General features: G+C 44.8%; 1 protein-coding gene across 1 annotated transcript in view; it reads left to right on the top strand.

The window, feature by feature from the left end:
• Nucleotides 1-2,036: 2,036 nt before the first annotated feature.
• Nucleotides 2,037-21,860, top strand: part of LOC121833592 (multidrug resistance-associated protein 1-like) — a 28,654-nt gene continuing 8,830 nt past the window's right edge. The window contains exons 1-6 of the mRNA XM_042287005.1: nucleotides 2,037-2,070; nucleotides 3,464-3,666; nucleotides 7,110-7,286; nucleotides 10,335-10,502; nucleotides 11,350-11,531; nucleotides 12,303-12,378. Coding sequence (XP_042142939.1) covers nucleotides 2,037-2,070; nucleotides 3,464-3,666; nucleotides 7,110-7,286; nucleotides 10,335-10,502; nucleotides 11,350-11,531; nucleotides 12,303-12,378 — 840 coding nt within the window. The remainder of the gene's footprint in view (nucleotides 2,071-3,463; nucleotides 3,667-7,109; nucleotides 7,287-10,334; nucleotides 10,503-11,349; nucleotides 11,532-12,302; nucleotides 12,379-21,860) is intronic.

Genomic DNA, 21,860 nt, shown 5'->3' with positions numbered 1-21,860 from the left:
ACTTGACCTCCCCAATGACGTCATCGTCACTGATGACGTCACTGGATCCGCATCGTCATCGTCATCATCACTGATGACGTCATCAGTGATGATGACGATGACGATGCGGATGCCGGTGAGGTCATCAGTGACGTCACTGATGACGTCATCAGTGATGATGACGATGACGATGCGGATGCCGGTGACGTCATCAGTGACGTCGCTGATGACGTCATCAGTGATGATTACGATGACGATGTGGATGCCGGTGACGTCATCAGTGACGATGACGTCATCGGGGAGGTCACGTGACCTCGGCGGGGGTCACGTGACCCTGGGGGTGGTCACGTGACCTGGGGGTGTCACGTGACTTCGGGGGGGGCATCCGCATCGTCATCGTCATCATCACAGATGACGTCATCAGTGACGTCACTGATGACGTCACCGACATCCGCATCGTCATCGTCATCATCGCTGATGACGTCATCGGAGTCCGCATCGTCATCGTCACTGATGACGTCATCAGTGACGTCACTGATGACATCATCGGCATCGTCACGTGACCCTCCAAGGTCTCGTGACCCCCCCCCCAGGTCACTTCACCCCCAGTACCCTTCCCTCCTCCTCCTCAAGAGCTGCGCTCTAATTCGGTGTTACAGGGAGTTGTAAACGGCTTTCACTTTTTTGTTTGATTGTCTTGGGAACAATACACACGAGCTACGCCACAGCGTTAACAACCCGCTTTACACTTATGGCTTCTGTGGCACCCGATGACCAATGCAGGCGCTGTCTGAAAAAAAATTAAAAAAAACTGCTAATTAAAAAATGCCGTTCTGGCATTGTAAATGCCAAGAGCTCCTGCCGTTAGCTACAGAACACAAAACAAAATCGCTGGAGACAAAATGTTCAGATGTCTCTTTTGTTCCGAACGCTTTCGTTCGCACACCCCACGATGCCTTAAAGCGATGCTGATGCCCAAGGAGTTCGCCGTGACGTGACGCAGCTATCTTTGTGACAGTAGTGTGGCATAACACAGGACTGCTAAATTGTGTGTTGCTTCCGTCTGGGGCTTTAGTACGTAGATTAACAACCAAACCACCTGCCTAATAATGTTGTCTTCAATGTTAAATAATTTGAGAGCACAGTCGCAACAAGATTTAACGGTAGTTACGGTTTACTGGGTACTTCCCAAAGGGCAGGTGGAGTTGTCCGTAGAATCCATGAAAACGGCAAGGAAAAAAGATTTCATATGTAAAAGAATTTTTATATCTTCTTTTTTTTTACAGAAGAGATGGGATTTTGTTTACTGAAAGATTTGTTTTAAAAATGTTTTCCCAATACTTGAGATATAAAAGTGTATGAGCACCACAATGCACCCCACCTGTTCTCTAAAAATAACCCGCTTTATTCTGAAAAAACATCTCGTGGAAGGCGTCACCTGTTAATAATATAATATATATACAGTGTTAAATGGCGTGTTTAGAAAAGTAGCGACGAGGAAGTGTTTCAAGGTACGGAGCTACAACAAGTTGTATTATTATGAGTTGTCTTAAACGACTCGCTTTCGTCAAGGTAACTTAAACCCCACAAAAAAAAACGACGCCTAAAAATGTTTTGCGTGATAAAATTGTGCATACGGCGATACAAACACAGTCGACAGACAGAACGCTAAACAGAGTTCTTCTAAAAAAACTCAAAAGATTCTTTGAGCAGCACGGCCACAAAGAGCAACCAAACTAAAACCAAATAGCATCTAACCCGTAAGCCATTAACGCGCAGTTAGTACCTATCTGCCACAGATAACTGAAGTTCTGACTCCCTCGCTACCGCTCAAAATAAATCCGGCCGGGAACAAGCGTTCACCGGCGCAAATGAAATGTCCCGGAAAACAAGTCTTATCTGTCGCTTCCGTCTTCGAGTCCGGAGCTGTCCGAAGCCTTTGAGGTCAAAGCGTTCTGTCGACTTGGTCTAGTCCGAGGTCGTCGACTGGTTGGCCGGCGGGCCGACGAAACAGAACAGTCACACGCGCACAAACCCTTCCAAGAGTTGGAAACAAAATGCCCGCAGGCGAACACGCTGCCAAAGACAAAGGCGCGTCAAAAGGGAAACACGGCACACGGGCCACAGGCCGAAACTGCAAAACTCCCTCGGCCCTTAATCATGAATGATTCAAAATCTCACAAGTCATGAATGTCGCAAGCAACCAGCATCTTTGGAACACTCGGGGTGTCGCTGCCCTCTTCCTGTAAAAATCTGTCGCTTGTGTAAATTACGGTTGCCCCTAAAATTGCAATACAAAATTCTAAAGGAGCAATGGGCAATGCCGAGGTTCCAGACCAACCTAGAATTAACTAATGCATCTTGTAAACACTAACCTGCGGCCAGGGCCTCCGACCCAGCAACCTTTCCACCAAGAGCGAGGTCATGGAGGTTCTGCACAAAAGCAATTCCTTCACAACAAAAAAAAATGTACACCAGGAATGACATTAACTAAGTCGTGTCTAAAAAGACTCCCCAGGGGAACGAGCGTACAAACGTTCTCGTTCTGGCGGCATAGTTGTGCTGAGCTCATGCCAAAGATATTATCAAATGAGGATGGAAAATTACAGAAGTGACTGTGAGAGCGACAAACAAGTGCGTACGCAAGAGACGAACAAAGCAACGTAAATAAAACTCCCAATTCCACTAAATGTCATGACACGCTCGATGTATGTTTAATGTGGTGCTCTCCTCCAAAGACACGATAGGGAAATGCCCACAAGGTGCAGGGTACGCTCACGAATTTTCTCTCTAAATGACTAGCTGTGCCATATTCTGAATGAGGATGGTGACCTTCTTTGGTTAAATAAAGTTCTGAAATAAATTCGAAGTATTTTTGTCGGTTTTCTTTTTAAAACGAAGGGACCAATCACTGCTTACACACGTATATTATTTCACATTGTGCAGTTCATGTCAAACTCTAGTACCTTGCAATCCACCAAAAATTAAAAAAAAAAAATATCGCGCGTCGTGTTAACCTCAGTTTTTTTTTTGTTTTTTTTTTCATTTAAGCGCACGAACAACAATAATAAAAGTAATATACCATTAATTTTGAACTGGCAGTTAACCTAATCAGAGAAATTCAGCTAAATTAGAAAGCAGTCAAAATTTGAATTTCAGCAGCAAAGGCTGACGACAAAAATTAACTTGTTTCTTAGAGTACAGTTGTTTTTTTTTTTTAGACGGGGGCGAAGCTTGCACACAACGACTCCCTGTTCCTGCTTCGTTTTGAGCTGCGCCTTGCACTTGTTCCCTAGGCGTTTCGCGAACCCCCGCTTTGCCGAGCACCCCTTGGGATTGCAATCCACATTTTATAGAAGCACTGGCATTATGTGTTCAAATTAAACTACGCTCGTTTCATTCACTATTCAATTTTTGTATAATGAGTTTCTCTCTCCCTCTCTAACACCCTCAATTTCCCTCGCTACCCATTTTATTCCCTCAGGAGAAGTTCTCTTGAAAAATTGCACGTTTGCCTGGACAGAAGGCCAGGGCCCCGATGCCAAGTCACTGCTCCGCGGAATTTCAATGAATGTCCAATCAGGCGCTCTCGTTGGCGTAACCGGCTTTGTCGGAAGCGGCAAGTCGTCCCTGCTGGCGGCCATCTTGGGAGACATGCACCGTCTTGAGGGAAGCGTCAGAATCTCGGTACGAACATCCCACGTTATTAGGTTTATTTAAGCCCCGGTCACACTGCTCATATGTCATGAAATCGCTGTGTTTGCTAAATGCACGGATAGAATCATCTGCGGACTCGCAAGCTTGTTCAGGACATGTTTTCTTCTGACTTATGCTTCAAACATGTCTATAGACAACTTGCGCATGACTGATGCAATATCGGAATCATTTGTTTTGTCTGTAGTTTTCGTGTAACGTTTATTTCATCATTCATCTTCGCGTGGCAGGCGGACTACAAAAAAAAAGAAATAGCCCAGATACAAAAGTCGTGGTTATTTAAATCAGGCGGCAAAAGGGGCCTTTTTCTAACTGGTTGTGGTGGCCCACTGCGACTAACCGGTCAAGTGCGTCCCACGAAATCATGCATTCTAGTCTACCACTTGGCTTGACCTCGGGGTAACGTGTGGTCACGCCGTTGCTTTATGAACGCGAGCAACCAGTGGAGGGTGTCGCCTAGTCGTGAGGCAAAACAAAATTTGAGATTTCTTTTGTGAGGCGAAAGCTCAGTGCGGCGAGACGGATTCTGTTACGCCTCATGGTCCTTGCGGAATATGACGGGTCACATGCAATCTTGCAATGCATTGGCTGCTAATTTTCTGAATTTTTGACACTTCATTGACTTCTTTCGAAATATGTTCAACATACTAATAGACAAATACGAACTAGTAACCCAAATTACAGGTCACCATAAACTTTTTATGGAATATTTTTTTTTTCACTTTGATCTTGGAGTCGAACGCACTAAAGCTTGTTTCCTATGGGTTACAAAAAGCTTTATGGTATGACATAAATAATGCAAACTTCACACTAACAAAAAAAAATACGCGCGAAATTTTATGTTTTCGAACGCCACTGTAAAAAAAGAGGAATCAATGATAAGCTCGTTAAGAAAAAACGTCATGCACTAATGATAAATAGACGCAATTATAGGAAACACAAATTCATAAAACCGATGGCAAAGGGCAAGTGTCACGGCCGGGGTGTCTGAAGCTGCACAAGTGTAATATATAATGAAATAAAAAAAGAAAACCAAAAATCTATGTAATGAAACAGTTAATTTACAATTATTGGTTAATTAGTAAACATATTTTGATGTTTATCCACCTGCCTAAAGTCCGTCGAGCCCTACATTCATACAGTGAAGACGGCATCCACATATCTTTCACCTTCATTTTCCTTTACAACCCATTTAAAATTACACAAAAAAAAACTATATATATCACAAGAAGTTTTTGTCGTCAATTCAGCTGTCTAAAGAGTCAGTTTTGCAAATGCATGAACAGTACTCAACAATGAGAAATGAAACGAGAAAGCGCAGAAAAGTAAATAATAAAATATAAACTTCTGCGAAGTCGAGAATTGAACGTGGGCCTCCTATTAGCCGTTGGGTATGCTGAGCTGATTAATACGATTTCGCGAAATGTTCAGCCCTAAACTGACAGTGCAGTGGAAGCCGCATGTTCGTTTGACCAGTCAACTGTCAATTTTGCACAACGTGATCAGCGCCTCTCCGCATACTCACGCGGGGAGAGCAAGGCCAAGCGATAAGAGGCTTTAATAGTTGGCGAACAAGTAGCTTGCACCACACTGTCAGGCGTGAACGGAATATAGGACATGCAAAAACCTAAATATATGTGCCGTATTTTCCGGGCTGCCATCTGCACCCGGTGTATATATAGTCCGCAGGGGCAAATCTGGGGTCGAAAGCAGAAGTGTTTGCTTATAGATAGTCCACACACGGTGCATAGTCCGCGTGCCGTGCATAGTCGGCACCTGGTGCTTAGTCGACAGGAAAACCTTGACAAATGTCTGCTTTCTTAGCTCACGAAGAAGCGCGTATTATACACAAATCATCGTTATCATACTCTTTCACTCACAAATACGTCACGTCTCCTCATAATGAACGAGCTTGACAAACAAAATTCGTGTATAGTCCGCACGCGTGCATAGTCCGCACAGCCTAAAATTTCATATTTTAAACGTGTATAGTCCGCGGACTATAGCCCGAAAAATACGGTATAAAAAATACGCACACTGTTATATATAAAGCCAGAGCCAGCAGCGAGCTGCAGAGTGGTTGCTTACAATAATTAACCCTCCCAACAGTTTCAAACATTTCCCGTCAAATTACGAGGGCGGGTAATATCTTTGTGTACCTTTTCGAGACTCGTGAATCGAGTGCACTGTAAACTTCCGTTTTCGAAGCCGCTCAAACGTCGTTCAATGACATTACATAGTCACAAAGTTGTTAGCCGCTCACTTACGTTGTCTGGCTGCACGAATGTTGCTGCAAAAACAAACACAGAAACTAAGCTTTCATAAAAGCTCGCACTCACGAGTCCTCCTAGTATGTAAAAGGCGCAGGGCTCTGGGTAAAGGCGCCGCTGCAGCACGTTTAAATAAACACGTGCATACTATAAAGGAAACAGAACGTGCTGAAAAGGAACACCAAAAGCGCGACGTTTCGGTGGACGCCCGCGTTCTCAGACCGCGGATTTCGAACACGCTCGAACGCTACCACTCGCGCATGGGGTTTCCGTCTTCAACCGAAAGCACTCGAACCGCGAACCTGGAGTAATATTAGATTTCAGTAAGTAAGCAAGACATTGCAAGGATAAAGTCCCATTGCTTACCTTGAAGTGGGCGATTTAGTCGTCGATGAGAGCTAATGAGGCCTGATGCATCACAAAATGGTAGAATTAACGGATTACACTATGCACCGACCACGATGTCAAGAGCCACCGAGGGAAGTTCGACGAACGTCCGACAGCGATAGCTGTGACAACGTCTGTCTGCGGCTGCGCTGTCCGGCGCACGATACAGAGCAAAACAACAGAGATAGGAAAGCGCAGGCGACACCAACCAATGCGCGGCGGGGACATTCAACTCCTCGCCATCTGCGCATGCTTGCACTCCTGGGATTTTGGCTTTTCTGCAAGGCTCGGCTCTCACGCCGAACAAAAATCGAGGGCATCCTCGTATTTTGAAATGATGAGCGTGCCCGTCTTTTTTGACATGGGAAAGACACGTAAAATTGACGTCGATTTTTTTACAGTGTACAATAAAGCTAGGTCGCGTGACATCAGTGTGTGACATATTGGTGTTACCTGACAGCACAAGCTGACGCCGTTGCGTTGTCACGAGTCTGGTGTCATGAGGTCACATCACGGTGATGATTCAATGTAGTCATCCTTACGCCGAAGATGTCATGTAACCGTCGTCTTCTATGAGCCGGTGAAGCCTCGCCCACCGAACTTCACATTTCTTTAACGCACTTTCATAACGCTGGAAAGTGCGGAATCCTCTCCTGCGAGGTATTTTATGTTAAAAATCACTTCAACCTCGTTGAAAACATGCCACGGGCAAGTGCCTCAATAGTACGATTCATAAAAGTAATGCCTGGTCTGTTTCAGGGCAAGATTGCATACGTTCCACAGGTGGCGTGCATTTACAACATGACCGTTCGCGACAATATTCTGTTTGGTCAGAAGTTTGACCCCGACCGTTACGACAGCGTGCTCCAGGCCTGCGAACTTCTAAACGATATCTACACATTCGCTGCTGGCGACCTGACCGAAGTTGGAGAAAAAGTAAGTTATAATTGCTGAGAGTGGAGACGCCTGGTAAAAAGCAGTACAGAATGAGTGTAGTAAAAACCTACCAGTGTACTTAGAGGACATACTAATACCATACTCGATTCACACATATTCATGAAACAAAAAGTACACTTTTTCTGTACCCTTAGCATACTGCTTTTATACTTCTAGTACAATCCTAGTACATTTTCAGTACACTACTTGTGTACATTTAGTAAACTGCTAGTGCACTTCTACTAGACTATGATCACACTTCATGTAGACTGGAAGGATACTTTTAGTGTACTACCGAAATGAACTATTTGAGCGTGTTTCTGACGAAGCGCTTGCCTTGACACAGCCGAAAGCTGTGTCAGCCTTTGGACGCATGTGCATGTCCCACACGCGCGTGGACTCGAATCCAGATGGAACAGCTAACGCGCGCAAGTGAGGGGGACCAGAAAGACCCGACATGGCACGTATGCGTGTGTCTAGTGTGTTTTTGATGCGTACATTTCTTCCACGTTTCACAAGGGGAAAAATCTATTAGGCGAAGTGTTAAAACAAGAAATTAATATAAAGCAAGTGCTAGCAAGGACACGAACCTAGAGGTTCTATTCGCTACACATTGGAATTATCCACTTCTGATGGTATCGCGAATGCCAAAGATGCCTCTTAAACACGGCGTAGCAGAGACGCGTTCACGCATGCCTACATAGTGTAGAAAAAAAACGAGAAAATACGAGAGGAACGGAGTTTTTTTGCAACTACCATTGTAACCAGCACGCAAAACTATGAAATTAATACGATTTCCTGAAGTTGCTTCGAGGTGCGACCCATCGCACGCATTTCCATCGCAAGGCGCGAACGAACCTGACACGTAAATAAAACTTCACGGCATTCACTTACAATATCAACAGCGAACTACAAATACATGCGTCACACAGCACAATCAACCCTTTGGAAAGATTCTTGTCAGCGCCTGAGACGAAATGCGATAAGGTTGATACATGGCCCATTCCGCTGCTTCCGAGTCTCAAACTGGACGTCTGCCGGAGGCCCTTAAAAACGAGGGTCGAAATAGCTGGAGGATTTCACAGTCTGTAGACAGCTGGCCCTGCGACCACCTCCGATCCCGGCCCTGCTCTCCAGGTCAGCCGGATTGCCACTTCGTCCTCCTCGTCCGACGCTGCTTCCTCAGGCCAAGTTCAGCACTGCTTCGTCGGCTTCGTGCGGACTGTCTTTTCCCCTGTAACCACGTGCCCGCGTGCTTAACATTCTATGGGACCTTAACAATACCTTCACCTTCTTCTTTCAGCCTCACAAGGGCCGCCATTAGTTTGCACAGATGACATACACTGAAATGATGATAGTAGTCAAAGTTTCCAGGCTGAATTTCGAATAGGGCATATTGCCATCTGTGTATCTTTTTTTCCGAAATCGAAGGTTAATTAAAAGCATTTTTTATGATTATTCGGTACAATGCGACGATCAGCCACTTATGCTATGTCACCCTGGCCGCCTAACTCGATCATATGCCGAGACCGCTTTAGAGTATATTAACGACTTTTTTTTTAATAAATTTGTTTGAATTAAGTGAAACAAAGTATAGTGTGATATCAAGACCCTCACAAATATAAAGCGCAGTCTGTTTTATTTTTGTTTCAGACAGTATTTTTTTGTAAAAAAACAGCAATATTTTTTTTCTTTTAAAGTTACGAGGGGTGTTCAGAAAGTATTGCAATTTGGCTAAAACCAGAAGTCTGGCAGTGATGTCTTTATAATCGTGGGTTAGCTCATTTCTCTAGCCAAACATGTCCGTAATATCAAGACTTCCAGTTCCGCTTTTGGTCTGCACCAGTGAGTTAAACATGACGTCGTCTGTTTATTTAATACTTGAGTACCGGAGCGTGATAAAGATTATGAGAAAATATGGGAGTTTCACCGAGGAAGTGCACAGTGGAATGGTGAATGTGTGTGGCGATAAATTCCCTTCATATGCTACAGTAACTTGTTGGTTTAGCGAGCCATGTTGACGTGGTTTGCACGTCCACACGGTCGTGTGGACGTGCAAGACTACCCAAGGCCAGGGATGGCCCAGCACCTCGACTGAGTTGGATCATTCAGCCCGAGCTCGGAGCCTTATTGCGAAGAATCGCCAAATCGAGGTGTCCGAAGTTGCTAGATAATTGAACGTTAGGTAGGGCAGTGCTTTCGCAATCATCCATGGCGCTTTGGACATGTCGAAGGTCTCGGCACGATGGGTGCCAAGGAACCTCTATACGCAGTATCGACAGCATCGCCTGCATTCGTCAAAGGAGCTTTTGAGCATCTATGAAAGCGACCCAGATTTTCTTGCCGCCTTGTGACTAGGGATGAGACGGGGTTTACCATTGGGACCCTGAAACAAAACAAGTCTATGCAGTGGAGGCATTCGGGGTCTCATCTTCCGAAACATTTTAAGAAGCAACGCTCGGGGAAGAAAGTGACGGCGACAGTTTTTTTATGTCGCAGAAGGAATCCTACTGATCGATTATCTGGGAAACTGCAGGACAATATCCGGGCGAATACTATGTCAATGTTCTTCGCAAACTGCGTGAGGCCATCGCCGAAAAAACGAATAGGATTGGTGACAAGAGCCGTCCTCCTCCTGCATGACAACGCCCCCGTTCACGGGTCTCGCGTTGTTCAGGCTGTCATTCGAGATTTTGCTTTCGAAGAGCTTTACCACCCACCAGTCCTGATCTGGCTCTAAGTGTATTTTTTATCGTTGAAACTGAAAAAAAGAATCTAAAAGGAACAAGGTTCGATGACTTGAGTGCACCGCGAACTGCCAGAGAGCAGTAGCTTGACAAGCTGGAAGTTTTTTTGTTTTTTTTTTACGAGGAATCAAAAGTTTTTAAGGCAAATGGGAGAAGGGCATTATTGTAAGTGGCAATTATGTTGAAAGACACTTTTTTTAAAGCCCTGGTAGTTTTTGTTATATGCCAGTTGCAAAATCTTCTGATCTCCCCTCGTAACTGCATACATTTTGCTGCTCACAATTTTGTTTGGATATCGTAGGGCGAAACGTTGAGTGGTGGTCAGAAGCAACGCATCTCCCTCGCCCGAGCGGTCTACAGTGGCCGCGATATATACCTTCTGGACGACCCGTTCAGTGCCCTGGACCCCAAAGTGGCAGCTAAGGTCTTCGAGAAAGTACTGGGGCATAACGGCCTTCTGAAAAAGAAGGTATGGTATCTTTGAAAACATGAACATACCGGTGGCTTTCTCTAACTTCTTAAAATTTTAGAAATATATATTGCTGAAACTTGTAGGAAGAAATTGGGAATTTCGTAGTATATTATATTCTGCTTAGATTCGTTGGGTTTCAAAAAATTATACTTAAGCTGAAGGCACTAAACTGCATCAGCCCTAAGCAACCGATATCATCAAATTTACAAGTCCCAAGACCCGAAAGCAATCCGCTCAAAAGAATTCCTCAGCCCAAAGAAGCCGAGTGACTATCAAGACGTCAGATGATATTTTGAGACTTTTAGGATGTCCGTTATCAAGTGCCAAAGGTTAATCTTGATTTTAATTTTGGCTTGTTGAATGTTGCAACCAGAATGGATGCTTTGAATTAATACTCCTGGTAGGCGCACCGATGTGTGGGTGCCACCAATAAACTGGTGCGCCTGGTGCCCAATTTCACTGCACTTCATCATCCTCGCGGTCCTCTAAAACGTTTTTTTTTTTGTTTTTTTTAAGTTAATATTTCTTTGTTTACTTCTAAGCTTGCCTTTTGCTCCTAGTTTATTTGTTTTTTAAATGTTATTTTTAAGTCTATTCAACTGTTCTTCCGTCTTAATTTTGTTTGTCTTAGCTACGTTTGTCACTTCGTCTGCACTCTGGTTGGTCTGTTCGTCTGCCTTTTGGCATATTTGCCAATTTTTATTTTCTAACCTTTTGTTATACTGTGTTGAAGTGACACTGTTTGTTCGGATGCTTATATAGTATTTATGATAATATGGTTCATTCTTGTTTTGTTTTCCTCGTTTAATTTTAATTTTGTTTTCCCAATGCCGGTGTTCCACAGACCCGCGTCCTTGTGAGCAACCAGGGCAACTTGTTGAAGCACATGAACATCCTCATTTTGATGGACAAAAACACCCTTACCGTCTACCAAAGCCTCGAAGAGCTACTCCAAGACGAACGTGCTCCTAAGACTCTGAGCATCGGGACGTCAGGCCTGGTAAAGCGTGGACCTGCCGATAGTCAGTAAGGACGCTTCAGAAATCTGGAAACGCGTAATCAATATGTAGACTCACCAGATGTCTTAACAACATTGCGCGAACCGCGACCGACCTGTAGATCAGCGCCTTATTGCGACGTGAAAGAGCAACTCAGCGAGACTACGCGCGTGTGGCAGAAGGCACACGCCCAGCCTCGCTGACTTGCTGTTTCACGACGCGATAAGGCGCTGATCTACCAGCCGGTCGGTGTTCGCGCGGTAATGCGAGCAAATCCGGAAGCTGCTCGAACATTTTTACTGACAACCGTTTTTTAAGGCACCAATAAAGAGCGATAAACAATTAAGTATTAAGACACAATTAAGCCGGCTACGGTCCAGGCAGTCTAATCCGTGTTGGGAAAGAAGGGTAAAAAAAATTGAAAACTAAGGAGCTCTTCAAATTTGTTGGAATGATAACACTTGCGCCATTTTGCATACGTTATGATGGTATGCTATATACGCAGCTGTGATTTCAGTCGAGTGAACCTGAGAAATGTTAGTACAGCTTTCGCGGTCTCTGCTGCTCCTTTCTGAAGACGTTCAACGCCTTGAAAATTCGTTAGATGTAAAAGCTCCCAAATGCATCGGTTTGAAGGCGTCGAAATTTAGCGATGTTCCGAAAACTTTACCACTCGCAAGTTCAAACTTGAAACACTTATCTTACTGCATGTTTTCTGCGCCTGTAACTCTTGCTTCTATCGGAAATAGTAAGCAGAAGTAATCTCGGTTGTATATCTTAATTTCGTTTTCGTTTCCAGAACTCAGAAGTCACTATTAGAGAAAAATGAATCAAATGGACGACTTACCAAATTGGAATCACAGACGTCCTCCAAGGTAAAGTTATTTTGCTCTTAAATCAAGTTAGGCGAGAACTTAATGACGTAATATGAGATACTGTAAAACCCTTTATTTTCGCGGCCCCTATTTTTCGCGAATCGGTCACAGATGACATAATCGCGACCACTAAATTTCGCGAATTCCAGACGCCTGCTTTGAAAATCTTAAGGACCGAAATTTTCGCGCGCCCTTAAATTTCGCGAATTCTTCAATTGGTGAAATTCGCGAAAATTGAGGGCTCGCGAACATTAAGGGTTTTACAGTATATATAAAAAAAATCCTAGGGCATCTAAGCACTTCCAATGAATTGTAAATGCGAAAGAATAATGTCGTTCTTTCGCTCCCGAAAGTCGTCGGGCTGTATTAGCGGCGAGATGTTTTGGTGGCGCCCTCCTATGGTTCCCCCTTGTGACGTCATTACCTTGGGAACAACAAGTTCGATGGTGTTTGTAAATAGCATGGTGGAAGCTTGAAATCACTGCGCTCTCAAAGGAACACTGCCAACACCGTCAAAATTAAAGTTCTTTCATTCCTCTTATTTCCGTCGATGATAAATCCCCTTTCCTACGTCATAGTCAGCGTTCGGCCAATCGCGGAAGACCGACCACAGCGACGCTTTCGGTCGCGCACGGGGCTAATACTGGCGTGGACGGCCGCGTTTCGCTACTTCCGAGGTTGCGGTTGGCGGCCGAGCGCGTGCTCTCGTGAAGCGGGATTTTCAGGTACCACGAATAAATAAATAAATAAATATACCCTGGGAAAGGTATTGTGCGTAGATTATAGCGTAACGCTTAGGCATCGAGAATCGATCCCTTAATATGTGTGCATTTATTTACGGTTAGTAGACATTGAAGTTTGTTTTACGACGGCTTAGACAGCGGAAAGTTACTCTACCTTGAGACTGTATATGGTGAATCAGCTGAAAATGCGGAATTTGCCCAATGCACAACGACTGCTAACGTCTGTTAGCGTTATGGCGTCGCGCAGTCTAGCGACTACACGACCCAGCACTGTTACCAGAGGTGTCCATCTCTAGACGTGTAAGCCATTGTCCCAGGGTTCATACTAGACGCGAGGCTGGGTCAAGTTTTTGCGCGCAGGATCGCGTGTAAAGTGAACACTTTTCAACGTGCACTTAGCTTCGCGGTCACACGTCTACGGGTGTTCTTTGCGACGGCCGCATAAAATGGCGGTTGCTAAGCTGTACGTGAGACTGGATTTACGAGGCCGAGCGCGTCTCACGACTTTCCGCCGGCATGAAAGCGTAGGTTGCACGTGTCGATTCGACGCCTTCCATACGCACTAAACTACTGCATACATTCGCCCCCAAAGCGCCGTCAGATGTCGACACCGTATCCATCACCAGTACTGACGACAGTTACCGCTCATTCACACTGGAAGCGGATCCGCGTTCGCAAAGCGGTTGCGAACGCGGTTATTTAAAGATCCAGTACAATTGCACGCGCACTTGATGTCATCGAGTGCGCGTGCAATTGCACTGGATCTTTATACAACCGCGTTCGCAACCGCTTCGCGAACGCGGATCCGCTTCCAGTGTGAATGAGCGGTTAAAGTGCCTGAGCAAATTGTCCCTGGCGCACCTTTTCCATGTTGACGCCCATATACAGAATTGTAAAGTAAGCGGCAGCCTATGTCGTTTCATGGTCTCAATCCGCCTCATATTTTAGTATAATGCTGCAGTGCACAACATAAGAGTTTGAGATTTCCTATATTCTGACTCCAGACGGGCTGTGAGGACAGTAGTCGCACCGAACTGGGGGCATTGCTGAATCTTGTTTCCAAGGTCTGCAGTGAAATTAGCGTCTACCTCAGGAACAGCAGTTGCTTACGTCGGCTTTCTTAGCATCTCTATCTAGAGCGGGTGACACTAAACGGGCTTGAGCGAGTCGTAAGAAACTGCCTGGAGCTGAGCAGATTTGTTTGAAATGCTCCTGAAGGTTTCCAGCTGAACGTAGAAAGAAAAACGGAGAAGAGAAAAATAGACACACACTGCTGGTTTGTCCTTTTCTTACCTCCTTCCTTTTTTCCTCCACGTTCAGTTAGAAACCTTCAGGAGTAAACAGGATTCCCCAGGGACCACACCAGATAGACGCCTTTGGTGCTACGCAGGTGTGATCGAGATGCCTCGTTCCGATATGGACATCCGACAGGTACATTAACGAGGCTTACGCCTGGGTCGACTTCATGGTAGAATGCAGTCAGCTACAGCCGGGCTAAAATTTACAGGTGACGATTAGCATCCCAGGCTGAACTCGAAGGCCCCAGTCAACTTTCAGTTTCCCTGTATGTTCTGATGGAGCTGCTTCAGGCTAACTTCAGTGTAAAAATCTGACCGCACCAAGCCGACCGCAGTCTTGAGCTTCCAGACCACCAAAAGTTCAGTGGGTCAACCACCACCTCATGTGTCGATGCTAGTGTGATAGCAGCATTTCGGTTATTAGTCACCCAATCCAAGCTTTTTTAAAATATGTTGAAGCTTCTGAACCACACGCTCGGCTGCCCCATTGGAAAATGTGCGATTATGGATCATCTATGAAAGAAGAGAAGTCATCGCAGCCAAGAAAGTGCACCTGCACGCTCGTTGCACCAGACGAAAGACGGCTCGGTGAAAGATACACCTCAACAACATTGCTTCCGGCATCTGAGTAATGCCCTGGAAAAATGTCTGGAGGCCCTTGGTGGCACCAACCAGCTTGCCGTGAACCCTTCACCTACACCAAACCCATTGTACCGGATCTACACGCCCACGACACACAAGACATTTCCACATTTCCAAACTAAGAAAAATCGTCGTCGGGGTTTTTATAATTGTACTTAACAATTGAGTATACATAATGCGTCATCGTTATAACGTTACGTACAAATCACTAGCTCTATAATTATGATTTTTGTGTCAATTCCGACCATCTTCCCGGAATTCTGCCTCTATTTTTTTCGCTTACCAACACAGCGTTACGGTGGTGGAAGCACCTGTCAGATGCCATTATTATGCGAAAATGTCTTGGATGCTCCGCTTATAAAAGTTGGACAGTTCTCAGATACAACCACATAGACAGCAATCAATGCCGAAGGGTGTCAATAGAAATATCCCGATCCTTTATTAGATTAAAGGCTTTGTTGTTGGTCTTGTGCCTAGAAACATTTAAATAATCGAAAAATTAAGTCGTTTGTGCACGAGTCGTTAAGAACGTTAGGAATATCTTGCGCATTTGCTTATCCCATCAAGCCATTATTCCACCAATGCTTTAGGTTGCGTTAGAGAGGCCACCGAATTTGCCGTTGTCGTCCGTCACACGTTTATTACATGTAAATAGCAAAGTGCTAGCTGTGTTTTGCTTGTAATCAAGCATGGTTCACACATACTTTTGATATTAACTCGCTAGGATAAGGGAAGGCCATATAAGTGAACCTTCAGAAAGAACTTATAACTAATCAATGTGATAACATTCCTTATTGGTTGCGGACGCTGCTCAGAACTGCACTTAGTGGCTGTGTATGGACACGCAGGACCAAGATACAAAGCTTCAGTGCAATGGGCTGAACGGTGCCTATGGCTCAGTTCCACAGCGAATGGTGAGGGCAAATAAATGTCGCAGTGCTTACAAACAGACAATGATATTGAACAGAGCCATTGGCAGCGTTACTAAAGACCACCTTTTAGATCGAACTCCCAGATAGAATAAAAAAGATTATCTGGTCGATAGGAGTTATCCATACCACGTAATTTTTTAAGGGATAAGAGAGCACTCCCTATTGAAAAAAAACAGCTTAAGCTGGTCCCAGCTTCAAGCTGGGTTATTGCCCCAGCATGACCACCCTGGCATGCTGGTCATGCTGGTTGATCTGGTCCCAGCTTCAAGCTGGGTTATTGCCCCAGCATTCCCAGTTTGGCATGCTGGTCATGCTGGTTGATCTGGTCCCAGCTTCAAGCTGGGTTATTGCCCCATGCATGCCCTTTGGCAGGCTGGTCATGCTGGTTAAACTGGTCATGCTGGTGAACTTCCCAACCAGGTTAACCTGTTTAAATTAATACACAAGATAAACAAGCCAAGCTCTTCAGAAAAGCCAACTCGACATCCAATTTATTATTTTCGTACTTGCGGCCGCCTCACATGAACTCAGATGCTACACATCCTCGGCGCTGACACAGTACAAACCGACGCACAGACAGTGGTTCTTGGTGCAAAGCCTACAATATTAATAAAACGAGATTGCTTATCTTTCAACACGAAAAATACTAGACACACGCCAAAAACAGGCAATAGCAAACGAAAATACTACATGGATGAGAGGAGCGAACCTGGGTCCCGCCAGTGATGGGAGCGAAGCGGCAACTTGCGTGGTCGGCTGAGGCGAGGAAATCCGTGTGGCTTGGATGACATTGGCGATACTCCTCGGCACCGTCGTCATTCTTGAGCACACACACGTTCGAATACATGAAGCGACGCCTCAGTCGGGACGTCCGACATCTTCCCGCACTGAACAGACTGCCACTCGCTGTCTCCTCAAAACCCGCTTCGCTTGCACCGTCATTCAACTAGTCTCCAAACAACGCGCACACAACCGCCCCTTCGAAAATCTGTCCAAGATAGCCAAACGCGTCGCAAATTCTCCGTTCCTGCCACTCTCTCTCTCTCTCTCTATCTTTTTTCGCACACAAAGGTAGCTTGCAGCGCGCCTGACGCGCCCGGTCGTCTACCAAAAACGAGAGGACAAAGAACAGGACGTGGCCTCGTTCCAGCCTAAGCCGACCTTGGCGCGCGCGCTCCCAGCAATGTCAGTTCGGCTATCTCTAGCCGACCTTGGCGTGCGCGCTCCCAGCATGACCAACTTGACCACCACGATCATTAGTCCAACCAGATTCACCAGCTTGTCTTCCAGCATAACCAGCTTGTCTCCCAGCTTGACCACATTGGCTCCATGGAAAACCAGTTTGACCATTTAAGACCAGACTGGCTCCCAGCTACACCAGATTGAATCTAAAACTAGATTCTAGTGAGACCATGATGGTTTTTGCTTCAACCAGACTGACCAGCTTAAATTCAAGCTTGCTCAGCTTAAACCAGCTTGATTGCGAGTTAAACCAGTTTGACTACGACATTGACCAGATTGACCAGCTTAGTAACCAGCTCGGCCAGTTTGATTTTCATGCTGGTTTTTTTAATAGGGCTACACAAAACTTCTTTTAGAACTCTTCGAACTTTCATGACAAGGCTGTCCTTCTCGGCACGCCATTGTCCAGGTACCTGCTCCTCGTACGTCGAGCACAAGAAAAAAGTGATCCTTTTAGAAGGAGTTAATCGATGACATCAGTGCCTCCTTCCGCTGTATCTTTCTGAGCCCGGAACTCGCCGCCAATGCGATGTCAAACTCGATCTCACCAGCTTCCTATTCAAGAAAGGAGGCACGTCCTCTGCATTCGCTGAGACATACAGGCAGGTTGGCATCTCTTGCAGAGTAAAGTTTTTTATTTGTTCACCTCAGGCGTAAAGAAGTAATTGGCTAGAAGTAATTCGTTATGAAAAAACAAACTACTCAACTTCGTTTGCCCCCAAGCTAACAGTGCCGTCGCAACTACGTGCTCTACTGTCTTGTTTTCAGTTCTGACCCCAGAACTGTTTGTGGGTAGGGGCAGGAGTATCGCGAGGCGAGAGACGTGTGACTTGTCCAGTAACCACGTACCTTCCACCACATGTTCTTAGGGGCGAACGGAGTATAGGATGGTTACCGTTCAAGGAAAGTAACTTAACTGAGAAGAAATTACAATAAAAGTATTCGAAGCAAGCATTAACAGTTTACAAACATAACGATATACAAGTCTGTTGGCCAGTAGCCAGGCCCAAGGGGTAGTCAAAGCTATTAAACACCATTTTTATTACACCAAATAGTAATTCTTTTTATTTCGCATTTTTTTTAATTCTTTGACTCGGTTCGAACTATCCTTGATAAATAAGTTTACATGTTTCGGGTTGCATCGACTTTAAATGGTAGCAGTATTTGGACCATGGCTCGCATATTTTAAATGCAACAAAACGCTCACACAAATACAATCTAATACTTCAGATAAAGACGCAGCACTAATATTATCGCAATCATATTTTCCTTAACATGTTGAGAAAGTTTTTGTAATATACATACAGCATTTTGAAGAAGCATTACATATATATGTGAAAAGAAGTTTCACAATAGTGAAACATCTCGATGTTCTCAATTCGTGTTCTACCTTGGACACCATAATATTTCCAGCCGAGTGCAGCCGTAGCTTCCACCATGGTACGGCGAAACTAGCGCCGCTAGGCGCTGCGGCAGTCTTGCGAACTAGGTCTGGGTTGTAAAGTACTTGCAGATGGCGCCACGGCGCCACTAAAGCGAACAGCTATCGTCATCATCAACGTGCTCACTCTTCTCCTTTTCCTCCCCCTTGCCTCTCGTCTTTTTTTTTTTTTGTATGCATGTGCTTTACCGTAGGAAACAGCGCGAAAATCAGACGAGGACGAAGAAGAAACACACGGGACGAGCGCTCATCCCGTGTGTTTTTTCTTCGTCCTCGTCTGTTTTTCGCGCTGTTTCCTACGATAAATTCCCACCCAACTCGTCCAACTATCCATTCTTCGCTGTGTGTTTATCGCGCGTGCGTGTACGATGATGGGTGGTGATGCGTGTTGAGATTTGGCGTGCGGCGCGCTCGTGCGTCTGTGTAAAAGCATCGCTTTTTCACACTGTAAACGCGGACGTCGCTTGATACGGACATCTGTGTTTGCTGTTTTTTTATCGATGCCTAACAACAAGCACACTGCACACAACCTCGCCAAGGAAACGTCATAAAACCGGAAGATTGAATAAGACGCATTTTATTTGAAATGCCTAGCTATTTACAGAATTGAGAAAAAGTTTACAAGAATACATAAACAATGAATAAGTCAGCTTTATGGCGAGATCAGATCAATAGCATAGATATACAAACATGTAACATCATATAGAAATAATGGCGTTCACTGGCATCTCGCCATCATTTAATTAGTATTTACATATTTTACATATTTACTTTATTACTACATACGTCTTAAACAATCAGTTTTCACAAATAGCACATCTCATTGATTTAAGCTCTTACCCATGACATTCAATAAAACATTTACAAAATTTCTTTTATACCCCAAAATGCCGTACTAGTCATCACACGAAAAAGCAAACTAAAACTCCAGTGCACAGCATTCGAATTCTTTTTTATACAATGTATGAGCAACCTTAAAAGGACAATATACAATATGCAGGGAAGTATTTACAGGATTTTAAGTAACAAATATATGCACCAAGTTGCACACAGCCAATAAAAAAACTAACACCTCGAGCAAGAAGCAAACAAGCCGTTCGCTGCAGAGAGGGCGTTCGCGGAGTTTGCTCAACGGCAGCAACTCGAACTCTGGGCAATTTGCATAGCAGATTCATTTACTGGCTCTATTTGAAAAAGTAAACGGAAAAGAAGAAAAATAGCGCGCATAACTTAACGCGTTCACTTCTTTCAGTATCGCGCGTACGAAGTTTGTCTCACCTGTCGTCCGTCGCAAAACAAAACAAAACTGCAGTCAGCGGTTTTTGTCGTATGCTGGCTTCACTTTGCTGCACAGTAATAACCATAGACAGCACTCAATCCCGCCGAACTGAAAGCTGAAAGAACCATCTAACGCGCAGACCCCCACCGTCGAAGGTTTCAGTTGCGCTCGCGCGTTTCGCGCACGCCGCACGCCACTCGCCCGCACGCGCTTCGAAAAATCAAACAAAAATAACGGTCGATAACGGATCTCTCCCTGAACGCCCATGATTGGCTGAAAGCACGCAGACTGATATTATATGGTGGCGAAGATAGGATGGATGGACGGATGAATACGGCTGAGCCCTTTGGATCGGGCGGTAGCTTACGCCACCTAGCCATTTTGTTTTACCATTTAAGCTTAGAATATTTAAATGTGAAATCTATATTCACTCCGCAGTGCAAAGAAAGTGAGGCTATGAAACCCCCTTGCTATCAGTGAATAAGAAAATACCTAGTTTTCTCTCGATTTCTGCCACCATTCACTTAATCTTTGCTTGGTAATCTCTACAGTCTTGAAATCCACTCTCCCTTCGCTGTCTCTAAAACCCAATGACTTTATTAAATCTATGTTGTCTTCGGTAGGCATAGGGTGAAGCCCTTTACAGTAGAGTATCAAGTGCTCAGCCGTCTCGTCCTCCTCTCCACAAGCAGTGCACACTGTATCAATTTCCTGGTACTTCAATCTGTATGTTCTGGTTCGCAGAACACCCGTTCTTGCTTCAAACAGCAATGAGCTTCCCCTAGAATTGTCATAAATGCTTTCTTTGGCAATAACTCTTTTGTTTAATCTATAGCTTTCCAGAGCCGTCTTTGTCTGCATTCCCTCTAGCCACCGATCTCTTTCTGTGGCCTTAACTTTCTTCTTAACTGAGACTTGCTCTTCCGTATCTTCGCTATAGCCCAAAAACTTTCCTCTTAATTTCCTAGTGCGCTGTCTCCACTTTGTGTCTACATTCCTCATGTATAAATAGCTGAAAACCTTTCGTGCCCATTGCTCCCCGTCCATTTGCCTCAACCTATCCTCAAGTTCTACCTTGCTCACCGCTTCCCTGCTCTCAAATGATGCCCATCCCATGTCTCCTTGTACTCCCTGGTTTGGCGTTTTGCAATGTGCCCCCAAAGCCAGTCTACCTACTCCGCGCTGTTTTATTTCTAGCCTCGCATGCACTTCGGATTTCATGCATAGCACTGCGTTTCCAAAAGTCAAGCCAGGCACCATGACCCCTTTCCAAATCTCTCTCACCACCTCATACCTGTTGTAATTCCAAAGTGCTCTATTTTTCATTACGGCTGCATTTTTGTTACCCTTACCTATTATATACTTTTCATGGTCTCTGAGATATTCTGCACCATCACATATCCATACTCCTAGATACTTGTATTTACTAGCTCTCTCAACTGTAATATTCTGTATCTTCAGCCTCTCAACTTCATCCTCGTTAAAAATCATGACTGCCGATTTTTCGCTACTGAATTCTAAACCTAATTCCTCTCCTTCCCTACCACAGATGCTCATTAATTCCTGCAACTCTGTCCTGTTGTTAGCCATTAGTACAATATCATCCGCATACATCAATCCCGGTAAGGATTGTTGCATTTTTTGGCCTAGCTTACTGTAAGAAAGGTTGAACCCAAGCCCACTCTTCTCTAGTCTATCCTCCAATCCTCTCAGATACAACATAAACAGCAAAGGCGATAACGGGCACCCCTGCCTAAGGCCTCGTCTTATCTCTATTTTCCCTGTCGCCTTTCCTTCCCATGTTATAATCACCTTGTTATCTTTGTAAATGTTCCTTAATAGTGCTGTTAGTCCTTCATCTAGGTTTAAGTTCTCCATTATGTCCCACAGGTTTCTTTGGTTCAC

This window comes from Ixodes scapularis, unplaced genomic scaffold, assembly GCF_016920785.2.
Source record: "Ixodes scapularis isolate PalLabHiFi unplaced genomic scaffold, ASM1692078v2 PGA_scaffold8__174_contigs__length_109621045, whole genome shotgun sequence".
NCBI classification, from domain to species: domain Eukaryota; kingdom Metazoa; phylum Arthropoda; class Arachnida; order Ixodida; family Ixodidae; genus Ixodes; species Ixodes scapularis.
This window is presented reverse-complemented; position numbering and strand designations above follow the sequence as displayed.